General features: G+C 42.6%; 2 protein-coding genes across 5 annotated transcripts; one reads left to right on the top strand and one right to left on the bottom strand.

The window, feature by feature from the left end:
- Positions 1 to 219: 219 nt before the first annotated feature.
- caprin1a (cell cycle associated protein 1a) lies at positions 220 to 11882 on the top strand. Of its 3 annotated transcripts, none has more exons than XM_017478895.3 (19): positions 220 to 387; positions 1207 to 1350; positions 2218 to 2280; positions 3111 to 3197; positions 3311 to 3555; positions 3915 to 3997; positions 5721 to 5927; positions 6009 to 6061; positions 6144 to 6230; positions 6740 to 6934; positions 7034 to 7124; positions 7400 to 7461; positions 7547 to 7657; positions 7747 to 7875; positions 8223 to 8376; positions 8585 to 8788; positions 9268 to 9374; positions 9668 to 9728; positions 11355 to 11882. In XM_017478895.3, exons 2-19 carry the CDS (start codon positions 1207 to 1209, stop codon positions 11417 to 11419), a joined length of 2148 nt encoding a protein of 715 aa, XP_017334384.1. In that variant the 5' UTR covers positions 220 to 387; the 3' UTR covers positions 11420 to 11882. The 3 variants fall into 3 exon arrangements, with proteins under 3 accessions (XP_017334384.1, XP_047014261.1, XP_017334383.1); XM_047158305.2 differs by having other exon boundaries at positions 7034 to 7157; XM_017478894.3 differs by having other exon boundaries at positions 7034 to 7181.
- An 83-nt stretch (positions 11883 to 11965) lies between these two features.
- nucb2a (nucleobindin 2a) lies at positions 11966 to 21031 on the bottom strand. 2 transcript variants are annotated; one of them, XM_017478905.3, is made up of 13 exons: positions 20885 to 21031; positions 20207 to 20344; positions 18415 to 18522; positions 18192 to 18324; positions 16446 to 16549; positions 15941 to 16126; positions 15755 to 15845; positions 15580 to 15638; positions 15397 to 15489; positions 15156 to 15245; positions 14875 to 15045; positions 13412 to 13472; positions 11966 to 12735 (listed from the first exon to the last, which is right to left on the bottom strand). In XM_017478905.3, exons 2-13 carry the CDS (start codon positions 20342 to 20344, stop codon positions 12557 to 12559), a joined length of 1413 nt encoding a protein of 470 aa, XP_017334394.1. In that variant the 5' UTR covers positions 20885 to 21031; the 3' UTR covers positions 11966 to 12556. The 2 variants fall into 2 exon arrangements, with proteins under 2 accessions (XP_017334394.1, XP_017334395.1); XM_017478906.3 differs by lacking the exon at positions 11966 to 12735 and adding an exon at positions 13016 to 13282.
- Between the last annotated feature and the right edge of the window lie 2630 nt (positions 21032 to 23661).

Genomic DNA, 23661 nt, shown 5'->3' with positions numbered 1-23661 from the left:
ATTCAACACCTGTTCAATTATATTAAACTTCGCTGTTGCTTGGTATATTCCAATAAATCAAATCATAAATGAAAAAAAAGAAACACCAAGCAAAATGAACACGTCTTGGTCGGGAAGTATTTATTTTTAAAACATATTTCTGTAATTAAATAAAGTCAGGCGCAGCCAGGTCAGCCCACATGGGGTCCTTATTCAGCCATATAAATCCTTCACTTGGGTAGATGCGATTTTTGTAGTTGCCGGGCAGGCCGACGGTCTGGAACGTGTTTAGCTTAGCTACTGTCCATAAAAACAAAAAAACAAAAAAAAAAACAAGCAACATTCGAAAAAAATAAACGTTCAAACACACAGAGAGGTTTGACATCTCTTTCAATATTGAAAGTAAAGGTAAGAATAATGCTGGAGGATGAATAAACGATAAATTTGCCGAGTCCGCTCGAGCCGACGTCGAGTTCATGCCGTCTAGCTTAGCATTTAGCATTTAGCATAGCACAACATAACACAGTTTAGTATAGCTAGCGTAGTCCAGTGTTAGCACGAGCTAGCTTAACCGCGAACGATGAAATGAAACTTCGTTCTGTTTCAGCGTGTAATATTTTACCGTCCGAGTTTTATTCCCATCCGAAGCGTATTCGATTCGATACATCCGCCGAGGTGATTAGCATGATCAGACCAGCTCACGCTAATTGTGTAGGCTTTGATGGTTCGAGCTAATGCTAGCTAGCAATGGTTTTAGCAACCGACCCGAGAAGAAAGGATGGAGCGAGGACGAGGAAGAAGGAAGGAGGGAGGGGGTTCATGGCAGATCCAAGACGCCGAAAAAACGTTTTAATAATTAAAACGGATTAGTTGATGTTGTGATGGAACTGGAGCGGGGCGGTAGCGCGGTGTAATGAGATCAGCCGGCCGACACCCTGCAGGATCCGGCCAGTGTGTCTGAGCTTTAGCGTTAGCATTTTCGTCCATTTCATTGACCCATTTCCAACAGCATTCCTCCATAGCTGTGTGGAATAAATTAATAAATAAATAGACTGTTCGATGCGTTGATATAGCTCAAATGAAATATTTTAACAATACAACAAACCATGGTGAGAGGGAGGACTATTATCTAGTTTCAAATCTACTCCACTTTATTTCTGTATCATTTATTTATACAGATACATATATGGCATAATGTCTTGTGTCTCTCTCGCGCTCTCTCCGCAGATGCCATCTGCAACCACTGGTGACTATGCTGTTCAGTCCTCCAGTCCAGAGCTGGGCTCTGCTCCTGTCTCGGCTCCTACCGAGGCCCTGAAGCAAGTGCTGAACATCATCGAGAAGAAGGTCCGCAACATGGAGAAGAGAAAGGTATCCGTCCTTCTGGTTGTCGGATGTTAAATACGTTATACCGCTGGAAGTATGCGGTCACCTGACCGTCACACCCGTATGAGGTTCTTCCACACACTCTTCCTGTAAAGTTAGATGCACACGATCGTACAGAACGTCTTTTTACAAAAGACGCAAAGCGCACGAAGAGTGCGAGCTCCATGAAGACGTAGTGTGCAGAGACTGAAAGAAGGTCGGAGAACTGTAGTGTCCTGCACACAGCCATGACCTCAACCCCACTGAACACCTTTGCGATGATCTGGGGCGTTCCTCGACGTCCGGACACCAGCGCCAGACCTCGACCTCACTAACGCGCTAATGGAGCTGAATGAACACACATCCTCACCATATGAATGAATGCCTTTTATTGTCACTATACACAGGTACAATGAAATTAAGAGCATCCTACCAGCGTAGGGGGAATGAATCTGGAACGAGATGCTCGATAAAATCATATAGGTGTGATGGTCATGGGTGCACATACTTTTAGATGTATCGCGTACAACGGGAGCGTAACGGTTGGCGTTGTAACCTGACGGACGGAGAGAATGAGAGCGGCTGTGAGGAGATGGGGGGTGTGATGAGACGAAAACAAAACAACCAAAAACGGCACCCGGTATTTAACTGGAAGCCCCGCCCCCTTCCTCTATATATAAAATGTAAAAGATGCCGTAAGAGAGGTCGTCTGTAACAAACACTTTACGAGTAATTTTAACGATTAGAAAGCATAGATGAGGTCACAGTTTACTTTAAATATGCCACACGGTCGGTGATGAGTTGTGATGTTTAGTGACCAATGCGAGCGCTAATTAATCTATTTCTCTCTTTTTTTTTTCTTTTTCTTTTAAGTCCAAGCTGGAAGACTACAAGACACGGAAGAGCAAAGGAGAGCGGCTAAATCAGGATCAGCTGGTTTGTATCCTTGTGTTTTAGTTTAAGCTTTGTTCATTATTTACTTGACCTCAAACATCAGCGCAAACATCAATAACCCTGGTATAATCGGGATAATCCACATCTGGGTCTCTCGCCATCCGCGATGATGCGTCTTACTTTGTTAAACATCTTTAACATCATATTAAATTTAAAAAAAAAAAAAAAAAGTTACTTTTACATTGTGGTCCGTATCTCTGCGTATGAGCTGTTACTATAGAAACGATAAAGAGCAGATTAATATAAACCAAGGTTCAAAGATATGTTGTACAAAAATAACGCACTCCCTACTTTCATCGCTACTCGGAGTGACCGTGTGAGGAATATAATTTATTTATTTATTAGTTTTTACCTTCTTGCCTGCTCCTATTTAGAATGAGATGATCATTCTGGTCAGGATTAAAAGCCTCTGCACAGGCCACGCCCATAATCGGATTGGCAGCTTTACCACGTTTCGCCGATAGTGCGTGATGCTTTGTTGGGAAATGTCATTGAGCATTTCCTGCCTGATGGGTCTGATCTGGTCAGCACTGCAGGGTTGAAAGGATTTTGGCCTGGAGCTAGCATGTGTTTGGGCTTCGTGTGTGTGAGAGATCAGACTCGAATAACAGGTCTAATGTTGGACAGATAGCAATGAAAGGTCCAAGTTATAAGTTTTATTCGAAACGCAGCACTGATTTAAATAACGTGCCAGAGTGTGGCGCCTATTAAAAACACCCCAAAAAAACAGCAATGTTTATAACTTTTCTCTCAGCATAATGTCTGTATTAACGCCTTGCATATTGATTTCTGGTTTTATGTATTTATTTTAGGACGCTTTGTCCAAAGCTCAGGAGGTGGCACACAACTTGGAGTTTGCCCGGGAGCTTCTGAAGAGCTTCTCGTCTTTAAACGTCGAGGTTCCGTGTAGTTTCTGTCTTCATCGATCGTATTTTGCCACACAAGCCTCTCCGTGCCTAACCATTTTTTTTTTTTTTTCTTTTCCTCTTCCCTTTTTTTCCCCGCCGTTCAGATCCAGAAGGCGGTGAAGAAGACGGCGCGGCGGGAGCAGCTGAAGCGCGATGAGGCTGAGCAGCGGCGCCTGAAGGCTGTGCTGGAGGTTCAGTACGTTCTGGACCAGCTCGGCGAGGAGAGCGTGAGGCAGGAGCTGAGGCAGGTGGAACGGGGGACCGACGGGCCTCTGCTCACCGAAGCCGAGCTTACGGGACTCGACGACTTCTACAAGCTGGTCGGCCCTGAGAGGGACCCCAACATCAGGCACGATGCGTTTCCTCTTCGTTACAGCGTTCAGTGCTAAAATTCCACCAATAAAATAAATAAATAACTGTAGCTGATGCTTCTGATTATTTACCGAATTCGCCCCGTCTTCCTATAGTTAAATACTAATACAAAACCATTAATTTATAAACTAGTTATTAAATCCAAACCTGATCTGGACATTAAATATATTACTGTATTTTCATGTTATTTCCTTTTTTACTTAATGTCTGGCGCCCCAGAAATATTCAAAGCAAAACCTGGATAAAACGTGCGTTTGGATGTCGTTCCGCATCGCCGAAGTAAATTAACACACTCGGGTTGGTTGGTTGATCTATCTGCTCCTTTCACTCTTCCAGGCTGACTGATCAGTTCGAGGAGGCGTCCGTGCATTTGTGGGAGTTGCTGGAAGGAAGAGACAAAGCTGTGGCAGGAACCACGTGTAAGTCCTCAAACTGTCCCTTTTAAGTACGGAGGAAAATGCACGATGTTCATTATGTAGACTGTAAAGAAATGGGGCGCTGCTCAGCTCTGGTGAGATCCAGCTGTTCTCGACTCATTGGCCTGACTCAGCACAGCTGGGCGTCGTGCCCAAGGCTCACTCTTAAAGCCTGTGGGCTTGAAGGTTGGGTAGGGTCATTTACACAGCGAGCCACACTTTAACCCTAATGAGCTGTTGGAAAAAACTTTAGAAGTTAAATCACTATGTTTTTAAAAAAAAAAAAAAAAAAAAAAGCAGCTAAAGAATAAATCAGAAACTAAGTGTTAACTGGTAAGAGGTTGAGTGTTCTGTAATAACGCACGCTTTCACTCATTTGAACACAGTACCATGTTACTTTACTCTGTAAATTTGTGGCACTTCTTACATTTATATGCAGTGACGTGTTATTACCCCACTACAGCGTGGATTTCTAACATTTACAGGTAAGGATATAAAGGTAAACAAGTCACTTCTGCGCTGGAGAAAACACGTCTGGAACACATTAAACAGCGCACACATCTGTCGCAGCGTCTGACACGAGGAGTCACATTAATGCAATTACCAGTTTGTTTGAAGCGCTTAATATAAAACATTCTCACGTTTTGGACAAACTGGATCGTGCAGTTTTCCCTCAGCAGTTCATCTGTGACCTCCACTGTTTTTCACCTGGGTTTTTATTCATAGACATGATTTTTTTTTTCTCTGTCGTGAAGTCACGTCACTCCCGGGGTGTTTTAGGGTACCCACAGTGACGTCGCACACCCGACTCCTCCGTAACCTAATGGGGCTACATGTAGAGGTTGATCGGTTTTGCTGATTAATCAGCACCAATAACTGATTGTTGCAGATAACCGCTAGTTCCAGCAGTCCTCGCTGGTAGGTTTTCCCGGTTGCGTCCGCTGTCATTATACAGTATGAGAGCGGCCTCTAGAGGCGAAATAAAAACCATCACTTGCGCATTTTGTCGTGCTATTTGAAGTGTTTTTTTTAAAAATTATTATTAATGTTTATTTCATTTTTAAAAAGTGCAGTAAGTTTTCATGGAACAGTCGGTCAAGTTCAGCAATATTTTACTATGTTTTCATTCAGTGTCGATATTAAAAACTGTCCGTCTCTAGCTACAACAAAGCCCAATGTTTTTACGAGTGTCTGCTTTGGCTGTAAATCAAGACGACGCGTTATTCCTCGTTGCTGTCGGCAGGTTGGAATTAATCAGAACTGAAACTGAAAGGGTTTGTAGGGACGCAAGTGTGGCCCTTTTCTTTTGTTGTGGAAAGGAAGCTGAAGTTTGGTTGCGAAACATTCCTGCAGTGGAAAAATGGCCTAATGTGGTTCCATAACATACCGTTGCAAGTGCTGAAAACTTGTTAGGTCGCTCATTCTGTTGTATTGTGGCCATCTAGGAAAGCAGTCATGGAATTTTCACTTGAAGTGGACTCGTTTTTTCCTGGAAAGATTTGGTTTTAAATGCCAGTTTCACTGTGTGTGTGTGTGTGTGAAGATCTTTGATGGATCCAAATTCTGAGTTGGAAGTGTGTGGCTGGAGATGTTGAAGCAGAACTGGGAGGCTTATTTGAATAGGAAAATACTTCAAGTAACCCTAATGACTCTATTTATTCATTTTTAGAAATGTTTTGGGGTGCCCATTCATTATAAGTGCTCATGACCCGTTTCTGTTTTGTAGACAAGGCCCTTAAGGAGACTTTGGACAAGGTACTGCTCAGCGGTTACTTCGACCAGACGCAAACTTCACACCAGAACGGTGTGTGTGAGGAAGAGGAGGAGGAGCAGCAGCAGCAGCAGCAGCAGCAGCCGCCGCCGCCGCAGCAGCAGCAACCTGCTCCCGCCCCTGCCGAGTCAGCGGAGTGTGAGGAGCAGCCGGCGGAGCCAGGTATGAATCGTCACGTACGTATGGCTGTAATGATGAATGGGTCTGGTGCTGGTATCTTACGGTCCTGCTTTTGTTTAACAGAAGGTTCGGTCACTCAAGAATTCACGGAGCCCATTGAAGTGGAAGCAACAGAGGTTGGTAGCGGCGTGTGTTACTTGATTTATTAATTTTTTTTCTGTTTCTTCTCGGTGCCTAACATTCTCCCTTTTGTTGCAGTTTGTAAACCGAAAGTTCATTCCAGAAGCCACTTATAACACCAGTCCTGAAAAAGAGCAAGGAGGGGAATGGGCCGTAAGCCCCGAGGTGAGATCTCGGTCTGTACACTAGCTCGTTTTCACACTTAAGTTGTCGGTACGTCTGTGAGCGCTAGTGTTCCAGAGATCCCAATTTTTACTTCAGTTCCTATGTTACTTCCTGTTTTGAACTTTCATCGTGGCAGGGAAAGGGTGGCGGAGGTTAGCGGAGGGGATGGAACGTGTTATCGTATATATTCAGAGCAAAGAAGGGTGCAGAATTGTGAGCGAAAGGCTTCGACACAAACATCTGATCAGTGAGCTCAAGATCCTTAAATCTATAGTGTAGGCCTACATGTATACTAGTATAACCACACACACACACACACACACACACACACACACACACACACGGAACGCATCCGGAAGACCCACTAGCTGGAGAGCTGTATTGCGTTTCAGAGGAGTGATGGAGCTCAGTTATATCTACAGGATCTGTTCAGGCCGAGTGTGAAGACTCCCTTAGTGTTAGTCACATGTTTCGGTCAGTGTTTAACTGACTTATGTGTGTCTGTACAGATCGTAAGCTCCCTCCAGCAGCAGCAGCCTCCTCAGCCTCAGCAGCCTCCTTCCTCGATGAGCCCGGCTCTGGTGAGCTCGGAGGCCCACTCGCTCGCCCCCGTCCTCTCTCCCGCCTCGGCTGACCCGCTGGTCAGGAAGCAGGCCGTGCAGGACCTCATGGCACAGATGCAGGGCACCTACAACTTCATGCAGGTCAGCAGCTCGGCACGTGGTCATAAACTGGCAAATTTATTTTTGCTCCATGTGCTTTCTACATCTCTTTTTCTCCCTCCCTTTTATGTTTTTTGGCAGGACTCCATGCTGGAGTTTGACGGACAGTCTCTGGATCCCGCCATCGTATCCGCTCAGCCTATGAAGTCTGCACAGATGGTCTGCGCTCCAGGTAAAGATGGAAACTTGCTCCACAACGCAGCTGGTACAACGGAGTCGTGTTTTTCAGGTTTATATAAAACGCTCGGCATGATAACGCACACTCTATCTATCTATCTATCTATCTATCTATTTATTTATTTATATTTTTTTCCTTCTCTGCTAGCATCAGAAAAGATGTCATTCTGTAATGTGGCAGCCATTTTGTTTCTGCCGTTTGTCAGTGGTCCGTGCACGCTTGTGTGTTTGAGACTAAATGAGAGTGCTGTGTGTTTGATTTTCGTGCAGCTCACACAGAAACCCGACTCCCTCAACACAGTACAGTTCCTGTACATCCAGAACCCACACAAGTAAGTAAACGGGTCCTGGAGGAGGAAGGGGGAAGGAAAGTGTTCCTTACAGATTGGCCTTTAAAATGCTTTCCCTGCTGTTTAGGTTCCGATGGTGACCCCTCCCACCGAAGCGTACGCCTCTACGCCGCCGCTCTACCAGCCTCCTCACAGCACAGACCCTCGGCCTCAGCCCGACCCCATCGACCCTCTCCAGGTATTTAGTCCAAAGCGTCACGTGCAGCCGTGGAGATGAGATGTTTGCCCTCGGTCCACGTATTGATTTCTCCGTTGTCCGTGTTCCAGGTGTCCATGCCCCTGTCGTCGGAGCAGCCCCCCGCCCCGTCGTCTCAACCCCAGGCCTTTCAGTCCGTCTCGAAACCCCTGCACAGTGGCATCAACGTCAACGCCGCACCATTCCAGTCCATGCAAGCGGTAAGAACGCCTCACGGTAATCCGGTCGAATCGCGTCCAATGAAAATAAACGCTGGATCTAATCACTTTGATTTTCCTGTTTGATTAGGTGAATTATTGAATTTTTGTACACAACCACACGTTGTTCCTTATTTATTAAATAAATATAGTCCCATCTCTCAGAGGGTCAGTTTTACTGATTCGTTTATTTACGAACGCATTTAACTGAAGAATTATTTATTTATAATGTATAAAAATCATTTATAAACTATTTCTCAGAGGTGTTTGATGTAGATGTCTGTCGTGCGTGTGCGAGCAAGGCTCTGGTTTGATCTTCTCAATGCTCTTTTGTCTTATCTGGTCCTCAGGTGTTCAATCTGAACGCCCCAGTTCCTCCCTCGAATGAGCTGGAGTCTCAGAAGATGTCGAGTCAGTATCAGAGCACTTACACCCAGAGCTTCAGCAGCCAGCCTACACACTCGGTGGAGCAGCAGGAGCTTCAGCAGGAACCTCTCCAGTCAGGTACGCATACACATATACACACACACGCGCGCGCGCACACACCACCAAGTGCTTAATTAGTGTGAGATCAGTAAAGGTAAATAATCTTGTGTAATGGTAAGATCAGGACGTAGAACAAGTCCAGAGTCTTTGCTTTCGTGTTAACTTTTTTTTTTTTTCCCCCTTCTTTTTCTTCCCCCACTTCTTTTCGTGTTCGCGTTTTCTTCAGTTGTCGGAGCGTTCCACTCTCAAGACCAAGGGATTCCTTCCTCTGGGGGCCACCAGTCGATGAGCCAGCAGCCGTCGGGTCAGGGCGCGGGGTTCGGGCGCCAGCCTCAGTCTTTCTACGGCAGCCGAGCCATGCCACGTGGAGGTCCCCGGAACGCCAGAGGGGCCATGAACGGATACCGCGGACCATCCAACGGCTTCAGAGGTCCGTTCTGTTCTCACACTCGCTGTTTGTTGTGGGGGGAAATAGTTCTGTCCTGAGTTTTTGCGTGTATCGATTCGTATAATTGTCGACGAGTTTTTATTTCGAAGCACGCTGTCGAGTTTAAAACTCTCATTTCAGTCACTTATCGAACGTTTTGAGATACTCGGGCGTTTCGTATTAACGCCTTCAAGGAGCGAAGGCAAATAGACCCTAGCCGTTCAATCAGAACAAAAGTAATGGCACCTTATGAAAGGAGTTGGTGTGTTGAAGCACTGCAGTGGCTTTACTGGTTCATCATTTTCAGCAGTTTAACCTTTATGGACTCTTGTGGGCGTGTCTTAATGTGCAGCGACTGTGCTCGGACATTTCGCAACCTTTTTTTTTTTTTTTAAAGCTTGATTTAGCCACAGAAAGCACTTGTGCAATTTCAATATCACAAACCTGATTTTATTTATTAAAAGTTCTGTTGCGCTTTCTAGGTGGATATGACGGCTATCGCGCTCCTTTTCCCAACACTCCCAACACTGGTTATGGACAAACCCAGTTCAGCACTCCACGGGACTACTCGAGCAGCACCTACCAGCGGGTACGCGCCCCACACGCCGTCTAACCCGTGGATTTCCATGTGTATATTGTAACTACTTAAAAGCTGCTTGGTTTAAAATTCTGGAAAATGTCATTAATCCAAGCATCGTTAAAGAAATCTGATCTTGTAGATTTTGAGTTTTGCTTGAATCAGATTTTATAACCAAGTTGATTTGAGTTATTGCTGGAATCTGGAAACTCTCTAGCTGTGTAATTAGTCTGTGTAAACTCCTCAGCTTGACTTTCCTCACTTTCTCGGTCCCCTCCCCTCTCACTTCCTTCTTCTCCCAACAGGAAGGATATCAGCAGAGCTTCAAGAGAGGAGCTGCCCAGGGAGCTCGAGGTAGCTCTCGAGGTAATGCCCAAGCGATGCGATCCTAAAACGCTTTGAGAAGACGTAGTTGTCTTTAGCCACCTCGAACATTCATTTACTGAGAATGGGTTTAACCTTTTCCCCTCTTTTTTTTTTTTTTTTTTGTTTTTTTTTTTGTTTCCCCCTTTTAAACCCCCCCCCCCTCTCTCCCCCTCCCTTTCTTTGACATCAGTGGTATGTTTCTATTTTGGCTTATCAAGTAGCCCTTGATATTTTACAGAGACACGTGCAGAGCTGAAACGGTCAGTGTTGTGATTTTTCAGCGAGGTTGTGTTTAAAAAAAAAAAAAAAAAAAAAAAAAAAAAAAAAAGCAAATAGATATTCATGTAAAACTTTAAAGATTTTCATTAATTTATTTTTTGTATAAAATAAAATGCAAAAAAATGAACCACCACTGTTAATCCAATCCATGAGGGGTGATTTTTTTTTTATTTTTTATTTTAATTTTTTTTCCTCCCCCATCCCTATCCCCGTGGTTCTCACCAGTGGGTTTTGTTTGAAATAATCTCCAACATCGTCCTGAGTCTCTCTCTTCCACATTTCATTTAGAAGAACTTCCCGCAGCCCTGGCCTTTGTATGCTCATGTTGCTCCTTGAGAGAATGTTTCAATAAAGACGTGTTGCATTACCTGCTTTGTCTGCTGCTTTTTTTTTTTTTTTTTTTTTTTTTTTTTTTTTTCTTTTTCTCTTTTTCTCCTTGGCTTTTTTGGTGCTCTGGAATCTTTACACCTGCCTGAAATGGGATGATCGATTGTGCTGGCTTTTGCTTAAAAATGTATTTTTTTAAAAAATTATTAATTCTTTTTATAAAGGACTGCAGTCGACTTGTCTGGCTTAGGCGTCCCGTCCCGAGACTTCCACAGCTTTGCTTTCCTGTCTTTTTTGTGCTGTTTATTGTCGTGCTGTATTCCGGGGGGCCCGACACTGATGTTAAAACAGACCTACTTATTATTATTATTATTATTATTATTTATTTATTATTTTTTTTCTGATTTTGGTTGTGGGTTTAAAAAGTAAAGTTTTGGTTATTTTTCCAAAATCCAACATCACCACATTCCACTCTTTATTTCCATCCGGCTTCTGGAAATACTCTGAAACTGACCACAGTGGTGTCGAACAGACGGTCTGATGGAAGATAGAATCCCTGGTCTAAATTATAATTGTTTTGGGGACCATAATTAACAGATTTAAAAAAAAATATATATATATAAAGCGATAAACTTTGCTTCTGACAAAACATGCTAAAAATACAAAGGAACTGAAATAATCCCAGACACGAATCAAAAACGTATTAGTCACTAAACCTTTTTTTCAAAACCCCAGAGCGAGTTTAATACCCCTGTGAGGCTCTAGCTTGTTTAAATTTTTTTTTGGGGGGGGGGATTTCTCTTCCACCGCGCGTAGCTCGGATTTTAAACCTTCATCCGTTTTGCTAAAATGCCCCGTGTGTTTAGTTGCTTTAACCAGGTGAGTCCTGTTTTCAAACTTAAATGTAACTTGTGCATGCCATTCATTTAAAGATTCTCAACATGCATGATTTTTGATTTGAAAGACCACGGGAACTCGGACCACGTGATCACGTAGGAATTCTTTTTGTGTGTGTTGCAGGACGGGGCGGACTGTACAAACCCGGCCGAGGGATGAGCGCCATGGCTGCTGTCCAGACTAGCTGATCCTAAACACCTTCCTCGTCCTCGGCAACCCGCTCACCAGACTACTCTCCATCTCCATCAGTCCGTGTAGCAAGGTGTTTGGGTACACACACACACACCCACACCCCAAGCCATACCACTCCTAACTAACTTCAAGCTGTATGTTATAAAGCTTTGTCATGCAATCGCACGCTGTCGATAGCCTTAATTCTGTAAAGGAGGAACGTCTGTGCCTTTTTATTTGTTTCGGAGTTTAAAATTGGACCAGGTTTGATGACGGTTCGTCTATAATACACAAACGTAGCCAAAAAAAGAATGTGAAGTATGATCTGTACTGTAATGTAATATGTGTGTTTCTTTAATCTGCACCGTACTAACGACCACCTGATGAGTGCTTCGTAGAATTAAACGTCTTTCAGTAGAGCTGTGGTGACTGTGGTGGATCTTTTTGGAGAAAAATAAATAAGCACATGATTAACTAACAGTGCTGGTGTTTTACTCAATGATGACCAGTATAACCAGCTTCCTGGGTGCATTCGGCCACTTTAATAAGAACAGCACACAAAATTATATATAATGAGGACACATTCATTTCTTTTATTATTATTCTGTGCAGAAAATGACGCACCTGGTAAAACGGGCACGTTAATACAGCGACGGAGTAAACAAGAACTGGAATTTAAGTTTGTAATACAGAATATTACCCTTTGGGTCATTAAGGCTGGGAATTAATTCAAAACAAAGGCTTGTTTTTACAATCCTTCACCCAAGCAGAGGGAAATCTTAAAATGTTTTGAATGTATTGAAATATCTGGCGCTTGTTTGTATTAAATTGGCCTAGTTGTGAACTTTAAAAAAAACAACAAACCCAATTAAAATTGACTGAGATGGAACGTCGTGCCGTTACTGCAATCTCTTCCTGTACAATGTGCAAAACAACTCTTGACGGCGAGTCAAACCAGCATGAGGAGCGTTATCAAATAAAATGGAAAAAATAAAAAGAGTCGTATGTTTGATTGAATAAACTTCTGTTGAGAGCAGCAGAAACGCGAGGACGTAGATGGAGGTGAGTGGTGCTTACGCTTCACCGCCAGACCCTGGAGAAGTGGTGTGTGTGTGTGTGTTCTGCACAGTCCAGCTCCGATACCCGTCTCTCATCTACGGTAGTTGTGGGACGTTCTGGATGATGTTGGGGTGGGAATCCTGAGACAGAGACTGACTGTGGCTCAAATCCTGCTGAGCTGCAGGAGCTTCCTGGTGTCCTGGAGGAAGTGGCTGGTGTTCGGCTAGAGGCTGCTGATGGTCTTTAGGGGATTCTGGGACTTCGTTACCTTCAACTGTAATAAGAATTAGTAAATCATGACTCGCGCATGAAACTGGAGCAGTTTTTATTTTCCTCTACTTTCCACCTTCAGGGTCACTCAAATTGTGTTTGCAATTATTATTATTATTATGTGATAGTTGATTTACTAATCATGTGCTCCTACAAAAATAATGCTCGAGTAGAGCAGGTAATCTGATGCACCACCGAAGGAGAAATGAAAACTAGGAAGATTTCAGACACATTAGTCTGTGGCCAGAGTCTGAATCATTGAATTGAAATTGATTCTTTAGATTGTGAATAATTTATTTAAATATCATTATCTAAACATTGTCACATCCAGCATTTATTTTCTCAAATCTCTACAAGACATGACATTTCTGCAGCTCAGTTTAGTAACTTGAAGAAAAAAAAATAATATTGCAGTCAAAAACAGGTTTGATTCACTTCCTGCCATCAAGTCGATTTGATTCAGAGTCGAATCATTTTCTCTCGGGAGCCGACTTGGAAGAGGACCGAGGCGGCGTCTCGGACCAGAGTATGAGCAGCATGTTCTCACCTGCCTGAAGAACCCAACCGATTTATTAAAATATTTGGATGATGTTTCCCCCTCCCTGTTGGATTGGGTGGGATCTCCCCCCCCCCCCAATATATCCATCTATATCAATATAAAAGATGTTTTAAAATCATACCGTGAACTTCAGGTGGAGCCTCGACCTTCTGGTTTTTTAGACGCTCCATGTGCTCTACTGCCTGTGAAGGAAAAAAAAAACCCAGCTCAATAATAATAATAATGCTTTCATATAAATCATTTATGTGGAACTTCCATATATTCTAGATTCTTTACACATGAAGTGAAATATTTCAAGCCTTTTGTTGTCTGAATCTCGAGTATTACGGCTCACGGAAATCAAAAATCCAGTATCTCAGAATATTAGAATAAAGGATTAATGCAGAAATGTCGACCTGAGAAGAGTCTAATCAGCGAATTAACTTAAAACACCTGCGAAGGTTTCCTGAGGCTTTAATCTCTCAGTCTGGTTCAGTACACACACAATCACGGGGAAGATGAAAATAAACGTTGCGTTTCATTTGGAAATCAAGGTTCCGGAGTCTGGAGGAAGAGTGGAGAGGAGCAGAATCCGAGCTGCTTGAAGTCCAGTGTGAAGTTCCCACAGTCAGTGATGATTTGGGTTGCCGTGTCATCTGCTGGTGTCGGTCCAGTGTGTTTTCTCAAGTCGAGAGTCACTGCAGCATCTACCAGGAGATTTTAGATCACTTCATGCTTCCATCTGCTGACGAGCTTTATGGAGATGCTGATCTCCTTTTCCAGCAGGACTCTGCACCTGCCACAGTGCCAAAACTTCTAGTAACTGGTTTGTGACCGTGGTGTTACTGTGCTCGATCGTCCAGCCGACTCGCCTGACCCGAACCCCATAGAGAATCTACGAGAGACGCCATCCCGACGATACAGACAAGCTGAAGACCGCTATCAAAGCAACCTGGACCTCCAGAACACCTCAGCAGTGCCTCAGGCTGATCGCCTCCACGCCGCGCCGCACCGATGCGGTCATTCCTGCACAAGGATTAAAACCCCGACCGAGTATCAGCGCATAAATTAACACCCTGTTCACAGGGTCCACATTTCTGTATTATAAATTCTTTATTCGAATAATTTGAGATGCTGGAGTTTTGATTCCCGTGAGCTGTAATCCGTCATCATCGCGATTAAAACAAACAAACAAACAAACAAAAACAAAAACAAAAAAAGCCTCAAAATATTTCATTTTATGCGTAACGAATCTAGAAAAGTTCCACTTTTTGAATGAAATTACAGGAAAAAAAAAAAAGAACTTTCCCACAATATTAATTTTTTTTTTCTAGCTCCACCTGTATATCTTTAATTAGATGGTTTCCACCCAGGACTGATTTAAAACATTTAAAATGATAAACATGTAAATGCATCCGTCTGTCCAAAACTCCTCCCGATGGCAGCCATGTTATTTATAAAACTGCTAAAAACCTGAATGAGCTCATTTGCATATTAACGTAATTGGATTAGTAGCTACGCCGAGACGCGTCGGAGTTCAATCCACACTACGAGACGAATGAAACGGTGAGACGCTCTACACGGAGTTCTGATTTTTGATCCTACTTGTTGGAGTTCTATCTTCTGTGCGTTGAGCTGCTCCTGCTGTCTCTCCAGCTCGTCTCGCTGCTTCTGCAGTTCGGCCGTTTTCTGGTTCAGATCCTGCTCCTGCCTGGTGAGATGTTCCTCAAACTCGCGCATCTCCTCCTCGGTGTACGCCTGGTTCTGCTCAAGAGTCTGTAATAAAATAAATCAATCAATCACGCACCACAGAGGAATTAAGCTTCGTTACTACTCGAGAATAGCGGGATCCTAACGACCCGACAGCGCAGCAACATCTCCCTCACCTCCCAGCTGTCCGGCTCCAGGAATTCCTTCTTCTTCGTAGCGATCAAGAACTCGCCTAACGATACCAGACGGTCCTTGTCCATGTCGACCTGTTTCAGAAGAAGAAATGACTGTAAAGTGTCCACTGATTTGTGGGCGGAGTTATCACAGCTCCGGACCAATTACGGTGAAGATTCTAGGATGATGATAGGCGTGTCCTAATTCGCATATTCGTGAACACTGAAAGATGTAGAAATTCACCTCGTTCATGACGTGCTCCCTCATGCGTAACCGCTCCTCCTCCATCTCCACCATGTCGTCCTCCTCGTTGGCAGGATCGTAGATCTTCTCCAGCTGCAAGCGAGGGTTTGTTTCTTTCCAGATTAGATTTGATTACAAATTGTTTTATAAATGTTTTTTTTTTTTTTATATACAGATGCGTACCTCTTTAGTAAACAACGCCTCCAGTTCCTGCTCGTCGAAGAAGCCGTCTCCGTTTGTATCTGGAATACGCGAGAAGCACAGATCGAGATTTTAAAAAAAAAAAAAAATCACAAATTAAAACGAAAGGTCATCCTTTCATCCTTTGAGAAGTTTCGGCGAAAACGAAAAAGGTTACCGTGCAGGTTGAAGAACGTTTTGGGGTCGAAATCGTCGGGGTCGAGACCGTCCGCCTCCTCCCACACCTCCTTCAGCTGATTCTGACTGCCCTGAAAAACCAAAACACGCGCCACGCTAAGAGGAAATCTCAAACACGGAGCTTAGAGCTGGCTTAAAGGAACGGTGAAGCCGTGCTGGAACGTACAGGATGATTGATTTTCGGGTGATCGGCGTGCTTCTTCTTCATCTCTTCGTAATGCTCCTCTTCTTTCTTCCTGCCCTCCTCGTCCAGGGTCTTCAGGTGCTCGCGACGCTCGTGCTCCTTCATCATTTCGTACCTCTTGAACTCCTCGTGACGTTCTTTGTCGTAATTCTCCAAATCCTTCGTGGCCTGGACAAAAATACGCTACGTGACCAAAAGTATGTGCACCCCTGACCTTCCCACCCATATAAAAAGGTTCTTCCATAAACTATTCCCAGTTTACGTCTCGGTATGCTGCAGCATTACAATTTCCCTTCACAATGTGCACAAAGCGAGCTCCATGAAGACCTGGTGCGTTACGGTTGGAAGAACTCTGCTGTCCTGCACAGAACCCTGACCTCGACCCTACTGAACACCTCTGGGATGAACTGGAACACTGACTGCAAGTGTTCAAGCACAAACTTACATCAGGAGACTGGAGTTAAAGCAGCACAAAAGATGAACTTACGGATTTGATGAGTCTGTCCAGATCGTCCACCTCAAACGTGTGTGGGTTCATGTGGTTCAGATACTCAAACTGCTTCAGTAAAGCCTGATGGTCCACGACTACACCTGCACAACACACAGGATAAAAATATTCAAATCAATCGATCGATGTAATTTCTGACCTCTGTGCGTTCGCGCTACCAAGTGAGAAAATGCCCACAGACTGTTTTCAACGAACAAATCAAACAAAAGCAATTGAAATAGTTCGACACGACGAATTCTTAAAGTGTTTTCCCCAAATTCAACTGAAAATGCAACTTGTAATGATTCCTCCAGTTTCAAAATGATTCAACCCCTTCATGGCAATCATCATTAGTACTCAGTAGAGCTCCTTTTGCTGTTATGACCTGCTGAAAATGAGATGCAGAGCTTCTGCAGCGTTCCTGAGGATTCTTCTCCCGTTCCTCATGAGCAGTGGCCTCCAGGTCAGTAATATTCTTGGGTTTGCGTGCTGCGACCGTCTTCTTCAGATCCCACCAGAGATCTTCTATGGGGAGCAAGTCAGGTGACTGTGATGGCCCTGTAGAATCTTCCAGGACGACTTCTGCAACCAAGCCTTCTTTGGAATTTGAGGTACGCTTGGGATCATTGTCCTGTTGGAAGGTCCAGTGACACTCAAGCTTCAGCTTCCTCACAGACGGCATGATGTTTTCTCCTGGGATTTCCTGATACTTCAATGAATCCATCTCATCTTCCACACGCTGCACATTTCCAGTGCCAGAGGATGTAAAGCAGCCGCAGAGCATCACCGAGCCTCCACCATGCTCGACTGTGGACAGAGTGTTCTTTCTTCATTCTTCTTCCTCCAGACGTACCGCCGATCCGTCGTGCTGAAAAGTTCCAGTTTTGTTTCATCGCTCCACAGAACACAATCCCAAAACTTCTGTGGATTATTTATATGATTCTGAGACTTTTCTTGTGCTTTTGGGTCAGTAGTGGCGAACCTCTTGGAGTTCTGGCAAGGGAACCTTCTGCGTTTAGTACGCTCCTTACTGTGCTCACTGAAACCTCAGCGCCTGTTACACCAGGTCTCGCTGCAGGTCTTTTACAGTCACTCGAGGGTTTTTCACAACCTGCCTTCTCATAAATCTGCTTGCAGCCGTCGATAGCTTCCTTTTTCTGCCCCGTCCGGGTATTTCATATATCTTCTACCCCGAGTCAGTTCAGGTGTTTCATGTGTTCCAGCTCAAGCACGCCTGCTGCAGCTAATGAAGCTCTTGATTACTTGTATCAGGTGTGCTTCAGACATCTGTTTTGCATATTTGTGCTGTTGTGAGGGATTCTATTCAAGGGGGTGAATCATTTTGAAACTGGAGAAGTCATTATAAGTCGCCTTTTCGGTTGAATTTGGGGAAACCGGTTGAAGCGTTCATTGAACTATTTCAATTGCTTTTGTTTGATCTGTTCATCACAAACAGCTGAAAGTCTGTACATTTTGACAATAAGCCTGATTTGCACTGGGGGTTGAATCATTCTGATTGCAACTGTGTAATATATATATGCTGCTGATGCTGAGCGTGGACATTTAGTTTTGATGTCGCTTGCTGAACTCAGGGGTTGGGAAGACCGTCCCGAGTTCCTAAGAGTTCCTTCGTGCTTGTAACACAATTCTTTTTATCCAGGTATTTGATCACACTGTACAAAGGAAGAAAGAAAGAACAACCCCACATTTTAATATCAACTGTATGATAACGGTCAGTTTGTGTACCGTTCCCTCCTTCGATGTCCTGCTTGGCTCGGATCAGCGTCCTCAGGCGACTCACTTCTTGTCTTTTTAACTCGTCGAGTTTAGTCCTGACGTGGTGGCTCACAAAGTCCAGCTCTTTAGCCAGTTTTCCTTGCTGGGAGAGTGAAATTGATCAGAATGTATATTAGAACTCATAACATGTAATTTATGATTATTACAGAACAACTGGATCAAATAACTGTACCTTTATATCCTCCATGTCCGTGTTGTGCAGCTTTTCTCTAAAATGCTGGTCTTTTTCGAGGAAATCAATAACTTCCCTGAGATAGCGGTCATAATGCAGTCCAGTGTCCTTAAAAAGGAAAGAGTAAAAAAAAAATTTTTAAAAAAAGGAGAGAGAGAGAGAGGAGAATTTAGGTTTGAACATCACCAGCGTTTTATTTGGGAATTATTTCTTTAACAGCATTAAAGACACATTCATAGCCGAGTAAACACTTTCTATTTACTCTGTGCTAACACCAGCTCCGTGTCAATACTGCAGCTCAAATTGTCTCGAGCTCAAATATTATTTACGTACAATTTTAGATAAAGAAGTCACACTGGAATGACATCATATGATAATCATTTCCTATAAAATGATCGTGAAAATCGTTGTTTTAACATGAACACTGAGACCTGGAACACCGCCGGTACTTTCCTCCATCTGAGTCGAGCGCAAAAGTGGTGCTTCTGAAGGAGAGAAAACTGTTTTCAACCAATCAACAACCCGCACTGTTTCTAGCCCCGCCCCCTCGTCCTTGCTCGATTCTCTTAGTACCCTGCCGAAAAGGGATCCACGTATTTGTTTAAATATATTTCCACTTCGGTGTGCTAGCTGGTGATCTGTCCATCTGGTTTCAGAAGCGAACTGTAAAGTTTAGAGATTCCATGCAGTTTCTTTAAAGCTTTTCTGTAAAAAGTTCCTGCTGTCATCGTGACTGCTGTCATGATCCGTGTCTCAATTCAAAAACCTTCACCGTACCTTCTGGAAAATTTACTAAATCGAGAAAATCCAGAACAACGGTACTTAAAGAAGTGTTTTAAAAGTAACTTTAAGAAGCGATTTGAGACACGGTGTTAGCGGACACAGCAGCCATGTTTCTGTACATTAACTTACGCGCGTTCGTATAGAACATTTGCGAATAAAGCACCGTTTCCATCGCACGTCTTCAAGAGAACACTTCTGGGGAACCTTGTGGAAACTGGCGCATCTCGCTCTCCGCCGTTTTTAGTCTTCTGAGCAATTATCCAATCACACGATTTGTTGATGCGCATCGAGGTATTTACTCGGTAAGTGCGCTTCCATCGTAGTTTACGCACACGTCTTCTTATCGATTAACACACAAAAAAAAATTATAATAATAAATCTGTCCTTGAACGAGCGAATACTTTTTTTTTAATGCACATTTTGGAGATTATTTTCTCATATGCTGTTTCTTTTATGCGATATCTCAAAAAAAAAAAAAATCGCTGAAATGAGATCACGTTCTCCAGGTAAACACCGCTGTAGCTGCGATAACGAGGTCACGGCGTGAGGTCATAACGATAATACGGCACCAGAAACAGACCGAACGTGAGAATGTTCCGATTTACTGAGAAGCATCAGGCTTGATCTCCGCATCTCAATTCTGAAGGTCTGTAGTTTTGTATTCGTGCAATGTGCTATTTTTAGAATTCCTACTAACCTCACCCAGTCTTACAGTTTTTATATCACTCGAACCTACGTAACAGATGTTCTGTGACCTGTTCCAATGGACATTTATCGTTCTTTTCAGTATTTCCATGTGTGTATATTAGATATATATCGTATCGTTGATCTGTATCGTTAAACTAAGAAGCTTTGACTGAACGATGGTGTCGGCGTGACTTGTTCCCAGGCCCGGACGACAGGAAATCAGCCAGCGCAGGGTCCAAATTCTGGTTCCGTGACTGGTATTGGACAAAGATACTTAACGTGTACTTATTTATTCCTTTTGCTTCAGAAACCCCACACTCACCACACTTGGAGGCGGTTCCTGTACCTTTTCTTCTGGCACGCTGACCTTAGTTTTATCTACACTAATAGGCACTGACTGGGCGCTGAACAGCAGGCTGGAGAGCACAAGGCAAGCGGTGAGAACTTTAATCCATGACATCTGGGGAAAAAAAAAGTAAATAAATATTAACATTAGTTACTGACCCAGTGTTTCATAATGAAGGTTAATGATTAACAGTAACAGCTGCTTCTGTTACCGGCTACACGTCTACATACAAACCTTATTAATATAAACCTTAGTTCTTCTTCTTCTTCTTATTATTATTATTATTATGACTTGTTTTTAATTTCTTTCACGGTTTCATTATCGACTTCTCCATCAGCTAACAGCAGTTTAACACACCGCTTTAACTCCTGAGTGCTGCTACTGCCTCACAAACAGAACATATGGTAGATGTACACTAGCACACTTCCGTCCTTCTCTACTAAACAGTACGTGGAGGAAAATATCCCGTCCGCGCGCTGCTCGTGTTTATGTGTACTACTTAGTACGCTAGTGTTAATCCAGCCGTAGCCGAGCTATACATTTATCAGTTTAACGGATTAGCTCGTTAGCTCTGAGCCAATGACGTCAAACATCCAATAAAACATCACCCCTCCCCCTCACCAAAACAAAGAAAACAGACTGTCGGACACTTACTTTGTTTATTTCCTACGGCTAGAAGTTCGAGCAGACGTCTTTTCAGGTGCCCGCAGGTGCTCTTTCATCACCGCTAAACTTCCTCAGTGTCGCGTCATCACTACATTAATACTAACCAGTCCGCTAAGCGAGGGAGGGAGGGCGGGGGCCGGGGGGAAACACTGTAGAGAAGAAAAATCACAGCGACACCCAGTGGTGGGTCACCGCCATGACGCACAACACACTGGGCGGCCATTTTGTTTTAGTCAGTGATTCAAGAGACGTCGGTTTGTCATTTGTGCAGTTACACTGGATACACTGGGCATTGAAATGCTTGTGACGAGGCTCAGATATAAATGTTGACACCACGAACACTTAATGAAATGAACTTACACATATTTGGAGATTAAAGATAAGATGCTGCTGTGATATTAAATGAGACAGTGACATAAAAGTGACGTGCTATAGAATTATCTCAGTGACAGAGTAAAAGTGACGTGTGCTATAGAATTATTGTAATGACAGAGTAAAAGTGACGTGTGCTATAGAATTATTGTAATGACAGAGTAAAAGTGACTTGTGCTATAGAATTATCTCAGTGACAGAGTAAAAGTGACGTGTGCTATAGAATTATTGTAATGACAGAGTAAAAGTGACGTTCTATAGAATTTTTACAGTGGCAGAATAAAAGTGACGTGTGTTATAGAATTATTGCAATGACAGAGTAAAAGTGACGTGTGCTATAGAATTATCACAATGACAGAGTAAAAGTGACGTGCTATAGAATTATTGCAATGACAGAGTAAAAGTGACGTGTGTTATAGAATTATTGCAATGACAGAGTAAAAGTGACGCGTGCTATAGAATTATTACAATGACAGAGTAAAAGTGACGTGTGCTATAGAATTATTACAATGACAGAATAAAAGTGATGTGTGCTATAGAATTATTACAATGACAGAGTAAAAGTGACGTGTGCTATAGAATTATTGCAATGACAGAGTAAAAGTGACGTGTGCTATAGAATTATTGCAATGACAGAGTAAAAGTGACGTGTGTTATAGAATTATTGCAATGACAGAGTAAAAGTGACGTGTGCTATAGAATTATTGCAGTGACAGAGTAAAAGTGACGTGTGCTATAGAATTATCGCAGTGACAGAGTAAAAGTGACGTGTGCTATAGAATTATTACAATGACAGAGTAAAAGTGACGTGTGCTATAGAATTATTGCAATGACAGAGTAAAAGTGACGTGTGCTATAGAATTATTACAATGACAGAGTAAAAGTGACGTGTGCTATAGAATTATTACAATGACAGAGTAAAAGTGACGTGTGCTATAGAATTATTGCAATGACAGAGTAAAAGTGACGTGTGCTATAGAATTATTGCAATGGAAGAGTAAAAGTGACGTGTGCTATAGAATTATTGCAATGACAGAGTAAAAGTGACGTGTGCTATAGAATTATTGCAGTGGAAGAGTAAAAGTGACGTGCTATAGAATTATTACAATGACAGAGTAAAAGTGACGTGTGTTATAGAATTATTGTAATGACAGAGTAAAAGTGACATGTGCTATAGAATTATTACAATGACAGAGTAAAAGTGACGTGCTATAGAATTATCGCAGTGACAGAGTAAAAGTGACGTGTGCTATAGAATTATTTCAATGACAGAGTAAAAGTGACGTGTGTTATAGAATTATTGCAATGACAGAGTAAAAGTGACGTGTGCTACAGAATTATTGCAGTGACAGAGTAAAAGTGACGTGTGTTATAGATTTATTTCAATGACAGAGTAAAAGTGATGTGTGCTATAGAATTATTGTAATGACAGAGTAAAAGTGACTTGTGCTATAGAATTATCTCAGTGACAGAGTAAAAGTGACGTGTGCTATAGAATTATTGTAATGACAGAGTAAAAGTGACGTTCTATAGAATTTTTACAGTGGCAGAATAAAAGTGACGTGTGTTATAGAATTATTGCAATGACAGAGTAAAAGTGACGTGTGCTATAGAATTATCACAATGACAGAGTAAAAGTGACGTGCTATAGAATTATTGCAATGACAGAGTAAAAGTGACGTGTGTTATAGAATTATTGCAATGACAGAGTAAAAGTGACGTGTGCTATAGAATTATTACAATGACAGAATAAAAGTGATGTGTGCTATAGAATTATTACAATGACAGAGTAAAAGTGACGTGTGCTATAGAATTATTGCAATGACAGAGTAAAAGTGACGTGTGCTATAGAATTATTACAATGACAGAATAAAAGTGATGTGTGCTATAGAATTATTACAATGACAGAGTAAAAGTGACGTGTGCTATAGAATTATTGCAATGACAGAGTAAAAGTGACGTGTGCTATAGAATTATTGCAATGACAGAGTAAAAGTGACGTGTGTTATAGAATTATTGCAATGACAGAGTAAAAGTGACGTGTGCTATAGAATTATTGCAGTGACAGAGTAAAAGTGACGTGTGCTATAGAATTATCGCAGTGACAGAGTAAAAGTGACGTGTGCTATAGAATTATTACAATGACAGAGTAAAAGTGACGTGTGCTATAGAATTATTGCAATGACAGAGTAAAAGTGACGTGTGCTATAGAATTATTACAATGACAGAGTAAAAGTGACGTGTGCTATAGAATTATTACAATGACAGAGTAAAAGTGACGTGTGCTATAGAATTATTGCAATGACAGAGTAAAAGTGACGTGTGCTATAGAATTATTGCAATGGAAGAGTAAAAGTGACGTGTGCTATAGAATTATTGCAATGACAGAGTAA

The sequence above is a fragment of the Ictalurus punctatus genome, chromosome 10 (genome assembly GCF_001660625.3).
Source record: "Ictalurus punctatus breed USDA103 chromosome 10, Coco_2.0, whole genome shotgun sequence".
Classification (NCBI taxonomy): Eukaryota; Metazoa; Chordata; class Actinopteri; order Siluriformes; family Ictaluridae; genus Ictalurus; species Ictalurus punctatus.
Note: the sequence above shows the minus strand (reverse complement) of the source record. Positions and strands in the feature narration are given on the sequence as shown.